This window comes from Sorghum bicolor, chromosome 4 (genome assembly GCF_000003195.3).
Source record: "Sorghum bicolor cultivar BTx623 chromosome 4, Sorghum_bicolor_NCBIv3, whole genome shotgun sequence".
Classification (NCBI taxonomy): Eukaryota; Viridiplantae; Streptophyta; class Magnoliopsida; order Poales; family Poaceae; genus Sorghum; species Sorghum bicolor.
This window is the reverse complement of record NC_012873.2, coordinates 1,810,594-1,830,312: the sequence shown is the minus strand read 5'-3', so window position 1 is coordinate 1,830,312 and position 19,719 is coordinate 1,810,594. Positions and strand designations below refer to the sequence as shown.

Below are 19,719 nucleotides of genomic sequence, written 5' to 3'. Positions count from 1 at the left end.
ATATTGCAAGTGGCATAATGCAACTTCTCATGACACCAATGAGTGCAAAGTTTTCAGACAACAGCTGCAATCGGCCATAGAGTCTGGGAGAATCAAGTTTGACAGTTCCAAGATCCAGAAGCCGATGAAGATAGACCAACATCCTTTCCCGACAAACATGTTGGATGCCAAGGGAAAGGCCAAGGTTTTAACATCGGAAGCAGCCGAGAAAAGTGCATCGGTAGATCCCCAGCATCAAGTTACTACTGCCGATGCAAGAGGTAAGGGCTTGGTCCAGGAAAGGACCAGTTCAGCGAGGCCTCCTCGGTCTGGCATCGTTATAACTCATAGAAGGCCTCGAGAGAACTGGCAGCAACGGGAAGATCGGTACCGGCGCCAGCAAAAGGATTATCGTCAGGAGGAGGAGAGACGCCGACAGGAGTGGAATCGCCATAGAGATCATTGGAACTGTCCGTTCTTCATCCATTGTTGGGAGAAGAATATTAAGCTTCCCACTGTCAGAGACTGCCCTAAGTGCAACGGTTATGATCGGTACGATAGAACCGATCGGCGTTATCATGATGACAATCGGCGGTTTAATGGGCCGATCAGAGGAAGAGCATCAGTTCATGATCGGCTGGGGGGCAGGCTCAACGTACACGATAGGCTTGGTGATCGTGTCCAATATTTTCCCAGGAATCAGGAAGAGCTCGAGGAGATGGCTAATGCACGAGTTCCCGATGAATTCATATTCTGCAGGGATGCTAACACGCATCGGATGGAGTCAAGAGAGAACCGACGTCCGGTAGCAAGGCAAAAGCCACTCCCTCCATGGTGTCCTGAAGGGTTAACCAAGACACAGAAAAGGAGATTGCAACGTGAAAGGCAAGAGGGGCTAAGCAAAGGCGAGAACTCTGGAAGTCAGCAGCCATCAGACACTAAGAGGGAAGGTCCATCGACAGCAGTCAACATGGTCTTTATGTTGCCGATGGAGTTTCTTGCACCATCTAGCGATGATGAGTTAGAGTTTTCCGATCAGATAGCTCAGCTAGCTCTGGATCCTATGACAGCTATCTTTGAGAAACCTGCCGATGATGAAAGACAGCATCTCAAAGCTCTGTTCGTCAAAGGAAGGGTTGATGGGCAGCCAATAACCAAGATCCTAGTTGATGGTGGAGCTGCTATTAATATTATGCCGTATGCAGTATATCGGAAGCTTGGGAAAGGGGATCAGGATTTGACCAAGACCGATATGATGCTCAAAGACTTTGAAGGAAACGTGTCTCCAGTCAAAGGGGCAATATGTGTAGAGTTGACCATCGGCAGTAAAACCTTGCCGACAACTTTCTTTGTGATCAGTGGAAAGGGTGCTTACAACTTGTTGTTGGGAAGAGATTGGATTCATGCCAATTGTTGTGTCCCATCTACAATGCACCAATGCTTGGTTCAGTGGGTAGGTGACAAAATTGAGATTGTCCCGGGGGATTCTTCTTATGTTATTGCATCGGCAGAGGCAGACGCCTATGAGAGGACCAGGTGTATTTCGGGAGAAGTTTGGGAGAAAGATTTTCTCAAGGTTGCCGATTACGAAATTCCACCGATCCAAGCAGTCGGTTCTGACGAAGATTTTTAATGGATAGGTTCGCCGATGATGGAAAGTTAGGCCAGGGATTCACATCGGCCGATGAGTTGGTAGAAGTAGATATAGGTAGTGGTGATAAGCCTAGACCTACCTTTATTAGTTCTATGTTAAATTCTGAGTGTAAGCAGCAATTAATCGATTTGTTAAAGGAATATAAAGATTGCTTTGCTTGGGATTATACCGAGATGCCTGGTTTAGACCGATCAATTGTTGAACATCGGTTGCCTATTAAGTCTGGATTTCGGCCACATCAGCAGCCAGCTCGCCGATGTAATCCTAATATCCTTCCTGACATCAAGGCCGAAATAACTAAACTTATTGAAGCCAAGTTTATTCAGCAGTGTTGGTATGCCGAATGGATTTCCAATGTTGTTCCGGTCTACAAGAAGAATGGGAAACTTCGGGTCTGCATTGATTTCAGGAATCTTAATAAAGCTACGCCGATGGATGGATACCCAATGCCTGTTGCCGATCTGTTGGTTGACGCTGCGGCTGGTCATCGGGTCATTAGTTTTATGGATGGCAATGCAGGATACAATCAAATATTTATGGCAGAGGAAGATATTCCAAAAACCGCATTTAGGTGTCCTGGTCATGTTGGGTTATTTGAATGGATAGTTATGACCTTTGGGTTGAAGAATGCTGGTGCTACTTATCAAAGGGCCATGAATTTTATATTTCATGAGTTCATCGGCAAGCTGGTAGAAATCTATATTGATGATGTGGTGGTTAAGTCTGGGGATTTCTCAAAGCATCTTGCCGACTTACAAAAGGTGTTAGAGTGCACAAGGAAGCATGGGTTGAAGATGAATCCCAATAAGTGTGCATTTGGTGTATCGGCAGGGCAGTTTCTTGGTTTCATGGTACATCAAAGGGGGATTGAAATTAGTCGAAGATCTATTGACGCCATCAATAAGATAGTGGCCCCTACCAACAAAACTGAGCTCCAGTCCTTGATCGGCAAGGTAAATTTTATCAGGAGATTTATATCTAATTTGTCTGGTAAAATTCGTGCTTTTAGTCCTCTTCTTAAGCTAAAAGCCGATCAAGAATTTATTTGGGGGAAAGAGCAACAGTCGGCTCTGGATGAAATTAAGAAGTATCTAATGAATCCTCCAGTTCTAGTTCCACCTCAGCAAGGAAAGCCCTTCAGATTGTATTTGTCTACCGATGGGATGGTTATTGGTTCAGCTTAATTCAAGAATTTGAAGGGAAAGAGCGTGTAATTTATTACTTAAGCAGGAGGTTGATTGATCCTGAGACCAGGTATTCGGCCATTGAAAAACTATGCCTATGCTTATATTTTTCGTGTATCAAGTTAAGGCATTACTTGTTATCGGCCGAATGCACTGTTGTTTGCAAAGATGATGTGATCCGGTACATGCTATCTATGCCGATTATAAGTGGCAGGATCGGTAAATGGATTTTGGCGCTATCGGAATTCGATCTGCGTTATGAATCGGCTAAGGCAGTTAAAGGACAGATTATGGCCGATTTTGTGACTCAACATTGCGGTGCAGTGGAAGCTTTGGAAATTGTGCCCTGGACGCTTTTCTTTGATGGATCTACATGTGACCGGGGAGCAGGGATCGGCGTAGTATTGGTTTCCCCTAAAGGGAGGAAGTATGAATTTTCCTTGCCGATTGTTGCTACATCAACAAATAATCAGGCTGAGTATCAGGCTTTGATCAAGGGGTTGGAGTTGTTAAGAGAAGTTCGTGCTGACGCTGTCAAAATCTTCGGGGATTCTATGTTGGTTATAAATCAATTGGCCGGGAACTATGAATGCCGAAGTAAAGTTCTCATAGCTTATTACGAGAGGAGTATGCAGTTGTTAAAGGAATTCAAAGATTTCCGTTTAGAGCATGTTCCCCGATTGCATAATGAAGAGGCCAATCGATTAGCTCAGCATGCCTCAGGATATCAGCCTATGATTAATGCAGTATCGGTAATCAGTGCCGATGATTGGAGGAAAGAAATTATTAATTATTTGAAAGATCCATCCAAGAGAGTTGAAAGACGAGTTCGATTTCAAGCAACCAAGTATGTGCTCCTCGAAGATGAATTGTATTATCGAACTATTGATGGAATTCTTCTCCGATGCTTAGGTAATGATGAAGCTAGGAGTTTGATGGGAGAGATCCATGAGGAAGTGTGTGGAGCACATCAGTCAGCTTTTAAGATGAAGTGGATGATTAGAAGGAATGGATATTTTTGGCCAACCATACTTGAGGATTGCTTTAAGTATTTCAAGGGATGTCAAGGTTGTCAAAAGTTTGGTAACGTTCAAAGAGCACCCGCATCGGCTATGAATCCTATTATCAAGCCTTGGCCGTTCCGGGGATGGGCTATCGATCTGATCGGCCAGATTTATCCACCATCTAGCAAAGGGCATAAGTTTATTTTGGTTGCCACCGATTATTTCACTAAATGGGTTGAAGCTATTCCTTTGAAGAAGGTCACCTCGGCCAATATGATTGATTTTGTGAAGGAACACATTATTTACCGATTTGGGATTCCTCAGACAATTACTACCGATCAGGGCACTATGTTCACATCGGGGGAGTTTGATGAATTCGCAATCGGTATGGGGATTAAAGTATTGAATTCTTCTCCTTATTATGCTCAAGCCAATGGGCAGGCCGAGGCATCTAACAAAGGGATTATTAAGCTTATTAAACGAAAGATTGAAGAAAATCCTAAGCGGTGGCATACATTGTTAAATGAAGCACTGTGGTCTTATCGGATGGCTTGTCATGGATCAACCAAGGTGTCAACCTATCAATTGGTGTATGGGCATGATGCAGTGTTGCCTTGGGAGATTAAGGCCGGATCTAGGCGATTATCTTTTCAAGATCAGTTAACCGCCGATGATTATGCTACTTTGATGATCGATGAGTTGGATGATCTAGCAGGGCATCGGTTAAAAGCTTTAATGAGTATAGAAGAAAATAAGAAGAGAGTTGCTAGATGGTATGATAAGAAAGTGAAGGCTAAGGAGTTTGCCGATGGGGATTTGGTATAGAAATTAATTTTGCCAGTCGGAACTAAAAGTGCGAAGTTTGGAAAGTGGTCTCCTAATTGGGAAGGTCCATATCGGATAAGTCGATCGGCTCCTGGTAATGCCTATATTCTAGAAACTCTCGAAGGAGTTGAATTTCCCAGAGCATTAAATGGCAAATATTTAAAGAAGTACTACCCTAGCATATGGGTCGATGCATAAAAGTTTAAATGCCGATAACACTCCTATCGGCTGGATTAAAGTGTATCTGGGGATGGACTTAAGGTTTCAAAAGGTGCCGATAACAGTCCTATCGGCTAGACTAAGACATTAAGAAAGCTGAAATGCAGAAGAGCAAAGGTGTGTTGCCGATGAGAGCTTCAGATGTTCAGCAGCACTTGGATTGCCGATATGGCGCGCAGCCGGATCTGATTGGCTGTTTCTATCTCTTTGGTATCATCATCGGTAGAACCTTCTATTGGCTTCAGCTTCTTCTTCAACTGCAGCGCTTTGCGACCGTGGGCATTTCGTTCTTGCTCGAGGTGCTTGATGGTCTCCGGCAGTTGGCTCTCTTCTTGCTGGGCCTGGGACAGAGCATCCTCTACTTGCTTGAGTTCGGCCAGCAGGGCTTCTCTTTTTGCCGATAGATCAGAGACTTTTTGCTTCAGTGCATCACCTGAGGACTTTAAGGTGCCGATGTTCTTATGCTTCTCATCGGCTAAGAGTTTTTCTTTCATCATCTCCTCAGAAAGCTGGATTTGAGCAGCTCTATCGGCAAGGCGTCGAGTGGCTCTCTGGTACTGCAGCTGGCGGCTTTCTAGGTGTGCGGCCTGGAAGAGTGTTTCCTCAGCATCGGCAGGAATTTGGCCTCTAAGGGTCTTGAACAGGGCTTTGGCTGGGTCAGAATCGTTGACCAGTTGAGCTGTGTCTTGATGAAGTATGGCCGATAGCTCTTCCAGCTTAGCCCTGGTTTCTGCCGATACAGTCCCAACTGCCCGAGAGGAGCTTGCTTCCTCACCTTCTTCTTCGGAGATATCAATGGCGAAGGAGAATAAGCTGTCGGGAAAATCTTGTTCCTGAAAATGGGAATGAAATAAGTCATTTTTTATGGCCAAAGCTTCGGCAGATAATACTGGTGAAAAATTGGATGACTTACTTGCTTCAAGGCGATTTCTTGCCTTTGACTGGGAGGTGCTGATGAAACTGCAGGTTGATCGGCCAAAGATACCGATGGAGCTACAGGTTGATCGGCAAGTGTTGCCGATGGAACAATATCAGCTGAAAGTTAATAGAAAGGGTTATGAGATCGAAAAGAAGAAGCTCATCGACAGTAATTTTGAGGGGAGTACGTTACCTTGAGGAGGGATGATACTTGTCTGAAGTGAGGAAACTACCGATAGTATGATTGAGCCTGCTGGGTCGGTAGTTTGATCGCCTACGTCGGCCGGCACGTCTTCTGTTTGGGGTGCTTCTAACTGAGGTTCTGCTTGCTGGAGTTCTTCCATCTGTGGTGCTTCCTGCATTGGTTGGGGAGACAGTGCTTGCTGTGTCTGGACTTCTGGAGAAGAAGGAGAAGACTCCACCGGAATTGGAGACACCGGAGGAGGAGGGGGAGTTGCCACTTTCTGGCGCTTTGTTCCGGCCTTAGCACCCTTGGTGCCCTTTCTCTTTGGCTGGCTAGACTAGGGGGCATCGGTGCTTCGACGCTTGGCTTTTGCCGATGCACCGGTTTGCTGCAACAACGAAAAGGGGTTTATAAGCACAGATACAGCCGATATAAAAATGGTCAGTGTGAAAGAAAAGGATTTAACAAATTGCCTTGAAAGCCTGCGCCAGAGTGGAAGCAACTACCGTAGGTGATGTCTGAGTTCTCTTGGTGGTGACTTTCCTGAGGTGCACACCCCGATGCACGACGGAAACCAGAGTGGGAGCATTGTGGCCGATTGAGGAGATCGGGCCTGATGGAAACAAGTCGATCGGCTTACCACTCCTGCTAACCGATGGGGGGATGTTGTCAACCTGCAAAAGGAATACAAGGGTAAGCTACCGGTGGAAATAGTATTGAAAAAATGAAACATCGGTTTGAAATGCTTACGGTGTCATCGGGGACTTCGTATTCGGGGTCGATCATGCCGCGGTATGAGAGGGCCGATCTGCAGAATAGATGCTCTTTCCATTCTGCCCACCATAGCTTGTATGCCTGAGTAATAAAGGCAGCTGGAACCCATTCTGACAGATCTACATCTGTATCGGCATTTGGTGGTAGTTGGGCTACTCGAATCCACTCAAGAAAGTTGCTGATGGGTTCTCTGGGTTTTATCACATCGGTATAAGGAAGTGCAATCGGCAACTGGCCGAAAGCTAGCTGGCGAGCTAATGCCGATGGGTTGTAAAATTCGTAGGTTTGGGGAGAGGTTTTTGTGCTACCAAAGAAATTCACTGGTATGGCTCTGGGAGTCACAATTGCCATCATCACCTCATTATCCCTGTCAAGAGCTTCATCAAATGGATTGAAGGTTAGAGGGAGCATACTGTCTGGGTTATCATAAGCCAACCATGGTCGTTCATCCCTGGCCAATCCCTCATACAGAGTCTGGAAGAATCAGCCGATCTGATCCGGATTACTCCCTGAACCAGTTAGAACTATGGCAGCTTCGCCAAAGTTCAGGGGGGCACGTGTTGCTGATTCCTCTTCGCCTAACACATGATTTTCGGCTATATCTCTTGGGAAATGCTGAGTGAATAAGTTGAAGTCAAGGCGCTTGTGCAAATGCAGATTGAGCCACATGTTAATAAACCACCAGGGGCCTCCCAAGTTGCCGATAGACTGACCAAGCAGGAGTTTCTGGGCTACCTGATGGAGAAGATGGTAAGCAGCGCCAAGCAAGTATCGGCCGAGAGGAAATTGGCCACCGTTAGCCAGTCTCTCTGCTGCCGATAGATAGACAGAAGTCGGTCCTGCCGATCGGCCACAGAATACAAACTTGTCCAGCCACATGTTCAGAAAGGTAGTTTGTTCCTTTATGGTGACAGGCCCCTTCACACGGTACTTCTGAATGTACCCTGACCAACCGCCGATTGTGCGAGTCTCCACTTTGGCACTAGGAGCGGTATCAAAGAAGTGGGTGCTATCAGCAGAAGACACGTCCAGACCAGTGAGCATAGCTACATCGGCAAGAGTGGGAGAAACAGGGCCGTGGCCAAAGACGAAGACATTAAGGGTATCTGACAAAAAATGAGACGCAGCTATCAACAGCGACTCATTCCTGTGCATATCGGCAATAGATAGCCTGATGCATTGGGCTAGCTTCCTTTCACCCCACTGGACTTCATAAGAATTGCTGACTCTCAAGAACCAGTCTTTCCACCCTACGGTAGGGCTGGGCCAAGAGCGGAAGGTGTCTTTCCACAGATCTAAAGAAAAATTTTCAGCTCTAAAGGGGATCCTGTTGGTTTCTGCGTTGATAAGGTCGGTTGGATCTGGGTCCCCTAGAGGGCCGAGGCATTGAAGGTGTGGTTGATCGGTAGGGATGACAATTTTGTTGGACAATTCCTAGTGATTTTGGGTGTAAAGGAAATACAAAAGAAAGAGGAAAAGGAAGATATTCAGTGAAATGAATTACGGATGAACAGGGATACGAGAAAAATATACAGGAGACGAGATGGAGATCTGACCTCAGGAACGATGAAGCCAATGGCTATCTTGCTGTGAAGAAAGTGTTTGAAGGCACCGGGGTTGATGAGGAGGAGTGCTTGTCGGAAGTTTTGGAGAGTTTCGGATGGCGCCGCCGCTGGAAAAGTAAAGTTGGGTGGTGGAATGATGTGATGGGGAAGGAGTACCTGAGAAGGAACTACTTATAGGACAAAATGGGCAAGGGCAAATCTGACTTATCTCTTTGCCGCCTCCGAGAAATCCGAGGGTACTCAGGTAGATATGGTAACTGTTCGCACGGTAATCAAGGGATTGCGCAGGTGATTTGATGGGAAGCGGTCATTATCTGAAGATATTTTACTGTGCGAGATCTCCTGGTCGGTCCATCGGCAGCGTTCTATAACGCTCATATTGCCGATGGGCAAATGAAGGGGAGGTAGCCGTTTGTACAAACGTCCTGGTCAGTATATCGGCAAATCTTTGTAACGGTATTATTGCTAATGTACGGTTGAGAGAGAAATGCCCACTTAGGAAGTTGGGGATTTCGAGGAATCTGTGGATCAGAGTTGTTCAGATTGAGGTTGTCGGTTACCAGATTAGGAGCATTAATTGCGGGAAGAAGGCGTCATTACTGCAGAGAATTTCGGAGCATTAACAGTTTTATACTCCGAAATTGGGGGGCATGTGTTGACACCGTTTTTTGGGCACGTGTTCAGGATGGCAGGATAAAGTGGCAGTATGCTGTTTACAAGATGAATTGCCGATGAAGGAGGGGTCGGATGTGACTAAGTCTGCAGGCAGTGATGTGTTTATGCCGATGGCTATAATGGAGGAGTCTGCCGATGACTATGGCAAGGAGTCTGCCGATGATACGGAGGAGGGGTCCGGAAACTGCTGATCGGTTTATGGAAGAATTTTAGTTTGTCACGGGAGATAGCTTTGTTATTTCCTTATTTATTTAAGTCGTTTTGTATACGGACTCCGTGTAATTTGGAATTCGAATTCTGGTCGTGTTTAGTTGTAGCTCTTTGAGCAGGGTATAAATATGAACCCTAGGGCCTTGTAATGATCTATCAATCAATCAAACACACGTTTTTACTCATATTCCAGCATCTACTTTCCGACGACTTCGTCATATTTTTTCCCTTTTATTACGAGTTCTTAGGAATTCATCGACTTAAGCTCGGCGTGTTCTCAAGTTCCGCGTGAGTACCTCTTAGCCGTGACATCCGGGCGCATCGCTGTTGTCAGGACTAAAGTATTCGAGTTATCACCTTTGCCGATAGTAAGGTCAAATCGGCTGGCACGCCTTAACGTTTATATCGGGTATTAGCCCTTTGTGTTTGCACATCAGTTTTGCATCAACACATAGGCCAAAATTTACAAGATGAGATAAGACGAAAATATATGATTAGAGGTCCTTTTAGACCACCACCTGGTTATAAGTATCCAGAAAAGATTATAGCAGGTCAACCACGTCGATTTCACCCTGAATGGTTCACAAAATATGATTGGCTAGAGTACAGTGAAAAAGTGGATAAATGTTTTTGTTTATATTGTTACTTATTTAGAGATTCTAATGAGGGCCAAGCTGAGAATGATGCATTTGTGAAAAATGGTTGGGATGGCTTTAACAAAAAGGACAGGCTTCGAGATCATGTAGGCACCCGACCAAATAGCTTTCATAACACAGCAGTTAAAAGGTGCAATAATTTGATGAAGCCTGATCGATCCATTGCTAATGCTATCAACAAGCAGAGAGATGTCACTAAAGCAGAGTATCTTGCTAGATTGAATACTTCTATTGATGCTGTGCGATACTTGTTGCATCAAGGTTTAGCTTTTCGTGGTCATGATGAGTCAGAGAAGTCCAAAAATAAGGGAAATTTCCGAGAATTGGTACAGCTTTTGGCAAAGCAAAATGAGAAAGCAAAAAAGGTTATTCTAAGGAATGCTCAAATGGTGTCTCCAGACATACAGAAGGATATTGCAAACTGTTTTGCTGAGGTAATATTTTTATGGTTTTGATTTACAATTAAAATAACTTATATAGGTGAGTTAACTGTGTTTTTTTATCCGCAGATAATAGTAAAATCTATTGTTGAAGAAATTGGTGCGATGTATTTTGCTTATTGGTAGATGAGTCAGCTGATGTTTCGGGCAAGGAACAGATGGCGGTGGTTTTGCGATATGTGGACAAGCTTGGGTTGATAAAAGAGAGACTCATTGGTGTTGTTCATGTGAGTGAGACCTCAGCTTCATGTCTTAAATCTAATATTGATAGTCTTTTTGCTAAGTATGGATTGAGCATAACACAAGTTAGAGGCCAAGGTTATGATGGAGCAAGCAACATGAGAGGTGAATTTAATGGATTAAGAGCTTTAATCATGAGGGAAAATAGCTCTGCATATTATATCCACTGTTTTGCTCATCAGTTGCAGTTAGTCATTGTCGCAGTAGCTAAAAAGAATGATGATATTAGTGATTTCTTTGATATGGTGTCTCTATTGATTAATGTTGCTGGAGCCTCTTGCAAAAGGAAGGATATGATTAGAGAAAGTCAACAACAGAGAGTTAGTAAAGCACTATGCAATGGGCAACTCACAAGTGGAACGGGATTAAATCAAGAACAATCACTTCAAAGAGCCGGTGATACTCGTTGGTCCTCTCATTATAAAACCCTTTTGAGGATAAGTAGTTTATTCCTTGAAGTCATTCAAGTGCTCCAATATGTTGAAAAAGAAGGTCCAAATGATGCAAAAAGACGCCAAGCTCGTGGCCTCTTGGACTATATGAGGGATTTTGATTTTGTTTTCAACTTGAAATTAATGTTGCTTATTTTGGGACATGCAAATTCATTGTCACTATCACTACAAAGGAAAGATAAAGACATCTTAGAGGCCATGACAGAGGTGAAGTTAACAAAACAAAATTTTCAGCAAATAAGGGATGATGGTTGAGATTCTCTATTAGAGGATGTAATGTTCTTTTGCGAAGAACACAATATCCCAAAGTTAGACATGGAGCAAGAGTACGTTGACCAACACAAACCAAGGCAAAGCACCGGCCGCACCAACTATGAACACTACAAATATGATTGCTTGAACCCAATTATTGATCTGCAGCTTACAGAATTTAATGATCGTTTTAATGAGGTAAATTCTGAATTGCTTACTCATGTTGCTGCTTTCAATCCTAAGAATTCTTTTGATGCTTTCAAATTTGAGAGTTTGATGGAGTTGGCAAAGGCATATCCTAGTGATTTTGATTCAAATGAGCTGGACGATCTTAGTCTTGAGCTTCATATTTACATTGATAATGTGCGAGCCGATGCGAGATTTGCCCAACTGGATACTATTTCTGAACTTGGTAGATTAATGGTGGATACAAAAAAACATCTGGCTTTTCCTTTGGTATATCGACTCCTCAAACTTGTGCTAGTTCTTCCTATTGCCACAGCATCAGTGGAAAGATGTTTTTCAATAGTGAAAATTGTGAAGACAGATCTACGAAACCGTATTGGGGATGGATTTATGAATGACTGTGTCGTTTGCTTTGTGGAACAAGAATTTCTTAATGCAATCCCAAATGATGATATCATAGTTCGTTTCCAGAATATGGATGACCGTACCCGTCGAGTGAAATTATAAGAGGTAACCACTATTGTATATCTTATTATAATATTATTAATTTTGCTCCTATACATGATGTTTGCAGTATGTCATTGTTATAAACAATAATTCCAATATTTTTGCATGTATCATAGTGTTAGATTACTATAAATTTTTATCATGAGTTTGTGCCGACCCCGGTCACAATTTTTTCTAGATTCGCCACTGTTCGGACCGGAAGATTGCCGTGCGTGAGGGTGCGGGTGGCAGCGCGTGCTCTGCAGGCGAGCGTGGCGAGTACACTGGAGGGTGCGCGAGGCACCCGCTGGAGCCGTTGGTGCATCTGAAGACCCGGACTGCTCTAGTCATTAGTACTGATCCGCTGACACCTCCTCGCAGTGTGGACGTCGGCCGTCGTGACGAAGAGACTGTCTCTGAAGTCGAAGAAGAGTGTCAATGGCAGACCCTCGGTGAACACATCGGCTAGCTGGCGTGCATTGAGAACGTGTGTGACGCGACAATGGCTATTTCTCATGAACGAAATGAATGTCAAGCTCTATGTGCTTATTGGTACGTCGGTGGTGGATGGGTTCCGAGATATGTAGACCGAGGAGATGTTGTCGCAGAACGCAACCGTGGCCATGGGGACCTTGTACAACAGCTCACCGAGTAGTTGTTGAAGCCACGAACATTCGGAGACGGCATTGGCAATGGCGCGGTACTCCGCCTCGGCACTCGACCTTGACACCGTGGTTTGGCGTTTAGATGACCACGATATGAGAGAGGAGCCGAGGAAGACGTAGAAGCCTAATGTAGAACGCTTGTATCCGGACAGCCAGCCTAGTCGGCGTTCGAATAGGCGGTGATAGATGGAGTCGAGACGGCATGCAGCTTGACGCCGAGATGTGCTGTTCCTTTGATGTACCGTAGAATGCACTTCAACATGGCTAGATGCACGTCCCGCGGTGCTTATTGATGTACCGTAGAATGCACTTTAGGTTGTTAGATTAGATTGTAAATGTCTTCTATAATCTGTAACCTAAGAAACAACCTGAGATCATGTAACTTTCCTTGTAAGCCACGTGAGGGGCGGTTCCTCACCTATTTAACATGTAGCCGAGAGACCTAATCGGTCATATCGTTCCATCATTATTTTACATGGCCAACGTTGCAAATGGTGCTTGCATTGACCGCTTGTTCGTGATATCGCTCCCGCCCCCTGAATAAAAAAACACTTATATGCCCAGAACTGAAGATGAGAATAATGCTCTAAATGAGTACCCACGGTTCTTCTTTAGTTTAACTTAATGAACAAAATATATATTTTTCTCTCTTTTTTATTTAATTTATTAAATTAGACTTGATAAAAACCACGACTATCCATTTGGAGCACCATCCCATCCTTACCCAGAACCAAACATGCTAGTGAGATTATTCCATCTTAAAAACTAGGGAGAGAACCGTCCATCTACTAGGTGTCTCGAAACCAAACACATGTTGTACAGATCATTACTAGATGTAATGCTTATCGACTGCTCAGAAACTTCACATATTGAAGAACACAGACCACATGGATGTATTGCATGTCTATGGCTCGTTTGTAACATGAGATTTTTATATTCATGCCGAAATAGGAAAAATACAATAGTGAGAGTGGGCCAACTTGTTGAATCCTCACTACCAGAGAGAGGAAGGGCCCCCATTGCCCAAAACAGTAAAAATTGGATTTATGACGACAAAAACACCCCTTATCATGTATTTGCTTCCTAAAGCCAGAGTAGTAGTCACTCTTGCGTATCAAAACATGGCATGAAAGAAAGTGGCGGTGTTTCATGTAGTAGTTGTGCCTCTATCTTGTAAACAGGGAGAATAGTTTAAGGTATATATCTTACTATTATAATGTAGTAAGATGGAGACACATGTTTTATTATTTCCATCCCATACTATATCATTACATTAATCATCCATAGATGGATGGCAAACATAATAACAATAAATGGAGGTATACACATTAATACACACTGTTTGTTTATGTTTATTCCAAGATACATTCAAAGCTCGTAACCGAATAATGCGAGCGAGTGTGACATCGACCCCCTTGCATCCATCCCATATGTTGTCCATGCATGCATGGTGGTCGATATGACAGCCGCTCGCACTGCTCGGTTGCGAGCCTCACATACATCAAGGCATAAACGTAAACACACAAGTATTTAGATACTCATGCGGCATGCCAGTCTAGACCCGACGCGGGAGACGACCGGCCGGGCATGCGTTGCGGGTAAGACAATGGATACTAACACAGGTGGTAATACTATCCAATTGCGATATACTGCACAAAACAAATATATAATCAGGTATCCCTCGTATACTATGAACAAAAGTTACATCATATACTATGTATAAAAAAAATAAATACGGAGTAAGCACAGAAACATCTCTGTCCCCGCCAGACCCGACGCAGATTGATTTCTCCCCGTTTCCTTCCCCGTGGGGGCTAAAATCTTCCCATTTTCATCCACTAATAGAGAAATTCTCCATGGGGAATCGGGGATCGGGTCTCCGTTGCCATCTTTAGAACTACCCTCTGACCTAGAGTGTCAGTGGATGAGTGGTTTTTGGAATGGTTCTGGTTGTGTGGTTGTAGAGGAACTTGAAGGCCTGAGTGCAAAGTAATGTGTTGTTATATTTCACTTTAGTCAAAAGTTGTATAAGTGACAAGTCAAGAGACTGTGTGTCCCCGTAGCAACGCACGGGCATTTTTGCTAGTCATATACTATGTATAAAAAAAAAATAAAAACGGAGTAAGCCTGAATAGTGGATCTCAAACCAAAAGATAATATAAGTGGACCAGTTCATATAGAAAACCAAACAAAGGCACACCCAAAATGAAAACCTATAGGTACAAGATTCTTCTGAACCAGAGAATGAGACGGTATAGTATACAAAAGACCAGCGACTCTAAAAGTCAGAACGGTTCCTGCGCTAGTATTTGACGATGACGTTGTTGTTGTTACCGATAACGTTCTGGGCATTGGCCTGATGATTGTTGCCGTTGTTGTTGCAGCAATTGACTATGATCTTGTAGCCCACGTAACCTGTGAGAAGAGCCCCTGCCAGGCCCCCTATGGCACCAAGGACCCACTTGAGAAGGTTCGTCTTAGATGTTGGATCCTTGGGGTTCGTGTCACATAGGGTGGGCTCCACAACCAGATACGCGCCGTTGGTTGCCAGCAGCAGCGCGTTCTTGTCTGCATCTTCACCAAAGGAGGTAACGGTGCCGGTAAAATCGCCGCCGCTGCAGGAGGGAGATGCAGTGGAAGCGGAGCATGTGACCCTGATGTCGCGAGCGACGCTCACATTGCGGTCAGGAGATGTCACCGTCATCCACAATTTCGAGCGGTCCATGTAGATATAGCTGTGTATAGAATAGAAGTATATATATATTAGTATATACACATACATGCATGCCGCGCACTGGTGAAATGAAACGGAACACCGCGGCAAGTCGTCGGCCTATTATTACCTTCCGTGGAGGGCGTTGTCGGCGTAGCCCCGGTAGAGCAGCCCACCTATTATCGATGGTGGGATGGGCCGCTGTTGGGCCACAATGAGCGTGGGGCTTGGCGGGGTGGCAGAGGTTGATGGAGCACCAGGGTCCGAGATAAGATACACAAGCTCCTGGTCATCCTGCACGTTACAAATTGGATGAGAGACAGCACTTGCACACACACCCACACACACACACGAGATTAGAGAGAGAGAGAGAGAGAGAGAGAGAGAGGGAATTACCTTGACGATAGCACAGTAAAGGTCCTGACTTCTCTCGGTGTCGAAAGCGCATCTCCTCGGGATCCCTAGCCCTGCTGCATACACATGGCCTGCGTCGTCCAATGGAGAGATTGTAGCATTTCTTGATGCAAAATTTATTATGTTTTCATTTTGGGTTTGTTTGTTTGCTTGCTTGAAATACGATATGATTGATGCATGACAAACACCTTCATCATGTATTATTATTATTATTATTATTATTATTATTATTATTGAATTAATAACTTAAAAAAAAACAAAACACATGGAGGTAAAACGTACATACCCGAGGCGTTATGTTCTCCAACGCTGAAACGTACAATTTGGGCCTGTAGCTGACCGTCGCTCTGGGCTGGGCCTGTGATGATGTAGATGAATGGATCGCTGCTGGTGGGCCGACTCATGATTTGACCAGCGTAGAAATCGACAGGAAACGCTGACGACGAGCGGGGCTCTGCTGCCGCGATGGAGAACACCCGACGAGTCGTCAACGTAGCCTCAGCCTGTATGTAGTCACAGAGTAGAGTATGTATGTATGTATGTATATATGTATGTATGTATGTATGTATGTATGTATGTATGTATGAGCGACGAGAAAAGGTAAATAATCAGGTAATCATAAGCAGTCCCGATTCTCTCGCCCATAGTGTCACGTCGCCCGTTAGGCGGCTGACCGTTCGATCCGGCAAACTAGGATGATGGCGGACGTTCAATTGTGGATCGGTTTGGTCTCTACCCGTTTGTTTGTCGACCCAAAACCGGCACTGGCGTCAGCCACCAGCGAGGCGGTGCAGCCCCACAGCCGCGGGCGATCAGCCGAGCGCGGCCCATGCGTGCAGGCGCCTCTCACTCGTTTCTCGCGCCGCCGCCGCCGGCGGCCCGCCGACTACGCGCGCTTGCGAGCGACACCAAGACCCTAGACCCCCACTGCACGGACAGGGACGTGGAGTCGGATTGAAACAAAATTTTGGGACATGTTTTGAGAAACAAAATTTGCCAAACAGTACAGCTCAAGATGCTCATGGTGGATCACTTCATCCCCTAGCTAATAAACTATAAAACCATACTAGACTTTAATTTCCAAAACCGGTCAAATAATCTCCTTAATTAACCTTAATCCTATGGAATATATATATATATATCCGTTTGTTGCTAGCTAGTCTCCAAAATGGACTCACACACACAACAGTATCGCATGCAGGTTGGCGCGCATGATTTATAGTAATAAGGCACAGAAATACTGGTGATCAGAAGTATGTACTGACCTCATTCTTCCACCCGGATGGTGACGACAGCTCATCGACGACGAGGGAGGCGGCGCTGCTGCCGTTGGGGCTAGCGCTGTAGTAGGACAGGAAAACTCGGCCGGTTGAATGATGCACAGCAACGCCAGCAAGGCCCCGCGCGTCGGCGTCCTGGCTCTGGCTGAGGCGGCCGCCGAGATCAATCAGTGGCTTGTCGCGCACCTCAGGCGCCCAGATCTTTCCTTTCCTGCTCCAAAAGAGCAGAGGGCCAGATCCATCCTCATCCTTCAGCGCCACGACGCCATCATAAGCCTCCGGAGAAGCCATGCGGACGCACAGCGAGCTGCCGCCGCCGCCGGTGACAGCAAGGTCGTGACGTGTGGTGGTGGTCATGGCCGCCTCGACGGTGGTGTTGTTGTTGTTGGGATCGGTAGCCACCTGCGCGCCGATGCAATGCATCAAAAACCATAAAATAATAGGTGTACTCACGCACGCTATGCTGCTGCTGCTGCTGCTGCTTAATCGATCGACGAGAGGAGTGCGGATGCATGTATGCAAAAGTGAGGGAGCAGTACGTCTTACCGCAAGGCCCAAGAAGAAGAAGAAGGTGAGGAAGATCATATGCAACTCCATGGAATCAGCCACGCCAAGACGACTGCTATGCTGCGCGCTGCCTGGAGGGAGGGACGACGACGCGTCTTATATATATATAAAGGCGCGAGGGCCGAGTGGGTTGGTGGGTTTTGCATACGCGGCTGGCCTGCAGAGTTGCTGCAAATAATTCTCCCCTTTTCCTCCCACCTCTCCCATTCCTTTCGAGCAGCCGCGTTGCTTAGGGCCTGTGATCCGCTGACGACGCGTCTTAGTTGCGAGCTTTTGTCCGATCCTGTGTGCCCGCCAAATACACACGTACAGCCTCGAGGGGAAAAGCTAAATCGGCAATCGATTTGTTCGTCGCTCGCTAGAGAGAGTACGTGGTTCTCTCTCATCCTTTTGAACACTCCACGTACGGTCAGATATTATTATCCGACTCAGCTAGCGATTTCGCCGATATCATTTTAGGCCGCCCCTGAAGATTGTTCCGCTGACTTTGTATGCATGCGCACGGCCGGCCGGTCAGCAATGGTCGATGGCTTTCTGACTAGAGAGTGCCCATCTCTAGTCTCTGAGTTCACCTGCCTCCACGTACGGTCAAAACCGAATGCTAGCTAGAAGTAGTGATATTACACTACACAACCAAATTAAATATAGATACTAACAATACTGTTGCTTTTAGGATTTGCCTGCAACTTTAATTTTAATTTGGAGAAGGCCACCAACGTACCTCTTTTGGAAAATCAGGCAGCGTCCACGGTGCCTGATCACCACCATTTCATCGACCAAACACATACGATGATACGTGACTAAACAATAGTCACGCATATGTGTATTTTCAAAGAGAGAAAAGAATATAAATACTGTGGTTTGACTGCATGCACACGTTGCTCGATCGAGTGCCCAAGTAACGTCAGAATATAATGCAGGTACTACATACTAGAAGGCAAGAGAGAGAAAGAAAAAAGTATATATATAAAAACGCCGAGATCACATTTTTAGGTTAGAGCAAGCTAGCTAGGCTAAGTTTAAAAAACATACGTACTTCTGGTATCTTGGTGTTCCTACTAACAATAATTAATCAAGACCACAACCACCCTTGCAATCTTTTGCAGTAGGTGAGTGTGTGACTATTATGCAGAGGCTAGGCTGGGCATCGTCGTCGTGTGGCGGTGTGGACACAGATAAAGTTGGGGCCAAGCAAATCCCTGCAGGACGATGGACTTTGACTGGGGCACTGGCCGGGCAGAAGATAGGACGTGAGCGAGTAAAGCCTCGTTTAGATGTGATTTTTTTTTTTGAATTTTGCTACTGTAGCATTTTCGTTTGTTTGTGGTAAATATATTGTCCAATCGTAGATTAACTAGGGTCAAAAGATTTGTCTCGTATTTACAGGCAAACTATATGTAATTAGTTTTTGTTTTCGTTTATATTTAATGCTTCATGCATGTGTCGTAAGATTCGATGTGATGAAGAATCTTAAATTTTTTTTAGTTTTTTTTAGGTGAACTAAATTGGCAGCGCCGCAGAAGCCATCAAAAGGATGGCCGGTCATAGTTCAGTCAAACTGGGGAGTGGCGCGGCATCGCAGGTTTCCTTGAGGGTCCAGATGCAGGCCGCTTTTTGTTTTGTTAAAAAACGATTGACACGCTTTTTTTTTCATTGAGAGTTTACGTTCAGTACATCTTTCACTAGCACAGAAACAATCTTTGATTCCTCTATCAAAATTGGCTTGAGGTCTGAAATTCTGTGCGTCTGCGATTAGAAAAACCTTTAGTACCGATTAATTAGATACTCTAACTATAGTACTAAAGACCCTAGCCCAATGGCTACTTCGTCATGGTTGTGTGGCAGAGGACCTTTACTCCCTCTTTTAAAGTTGTAAAAATTATTTGCGGTTTCTCCCTCTTGTCTTGTGTTCAATATATCCGCGCGCTTCTGTGTATGAGAGCAGCCGTACGTTTGTATTTCTACCGGTGCGCGATTTGACATCAGTGGGAACATATAAATCACGCATCATGGCATTAGTCAGTGATAAGGACATATAATAGCATGCATGGCATGCAGTATGTTATTGCATCTAAAACTTTGTTGCTGTCCTTTTTGTTTTACGGAAAACTTTATTAATTTGTTGCTGTTGCGGCCAGGGTCAGCAATTCTTCCTCTGGGCTGGCCTCTTTATCATA

General features: G+C 45.0%; 2 protein-coding genes across 2 annotated transcripts; one reads left to right on the top strand and one right to left on the bottom strand.

Annotated features, from left to right (window-relative positions):
• On the top strand, window positions 8,402–12,046 carry LOC110434589. The gene is made up of 6 exons (XM_021458907.1): window positions 8,402–8,421; window positions 9,846–10,212; window positions 10,446–10,632; window positions 10,732–10,847; window positions 11,400–11,594; window positions 12,041–12,046. Exons 1-6 carry the CDS (start codon window positions 8,402–8,404, stop codon window positions 12,044–12,046), a joined length of 891 nt encoding a protein of 296 aa, XP_021314582.1.
• Window positions 14,704–17,609, bottom strand: LOC8055058 (HIPL2 protein). The gene is made up of 6 exons (XM_002451395.2): window positions 17,522–17,609; window positions 16,961–17,377; window positions 15,982–16,198; window positions 15,678–15,766; window positions 15,412–15,575; window positions 14,704–15,303 (listed from the first exon to the last, which is right to left on the bottom strand). The coding sequence occupies exons 1-6, from the start codon at window positions 17,570–17,572 to the stop codon at window positions 14,871–14,873; spliced, it is 1,371 nt and encodes a 456-aa protein (XP_002451440.2). The 5' UTR covers window positions 17,573–17,609; the 3' UTR covers window positions 14,704–14,870.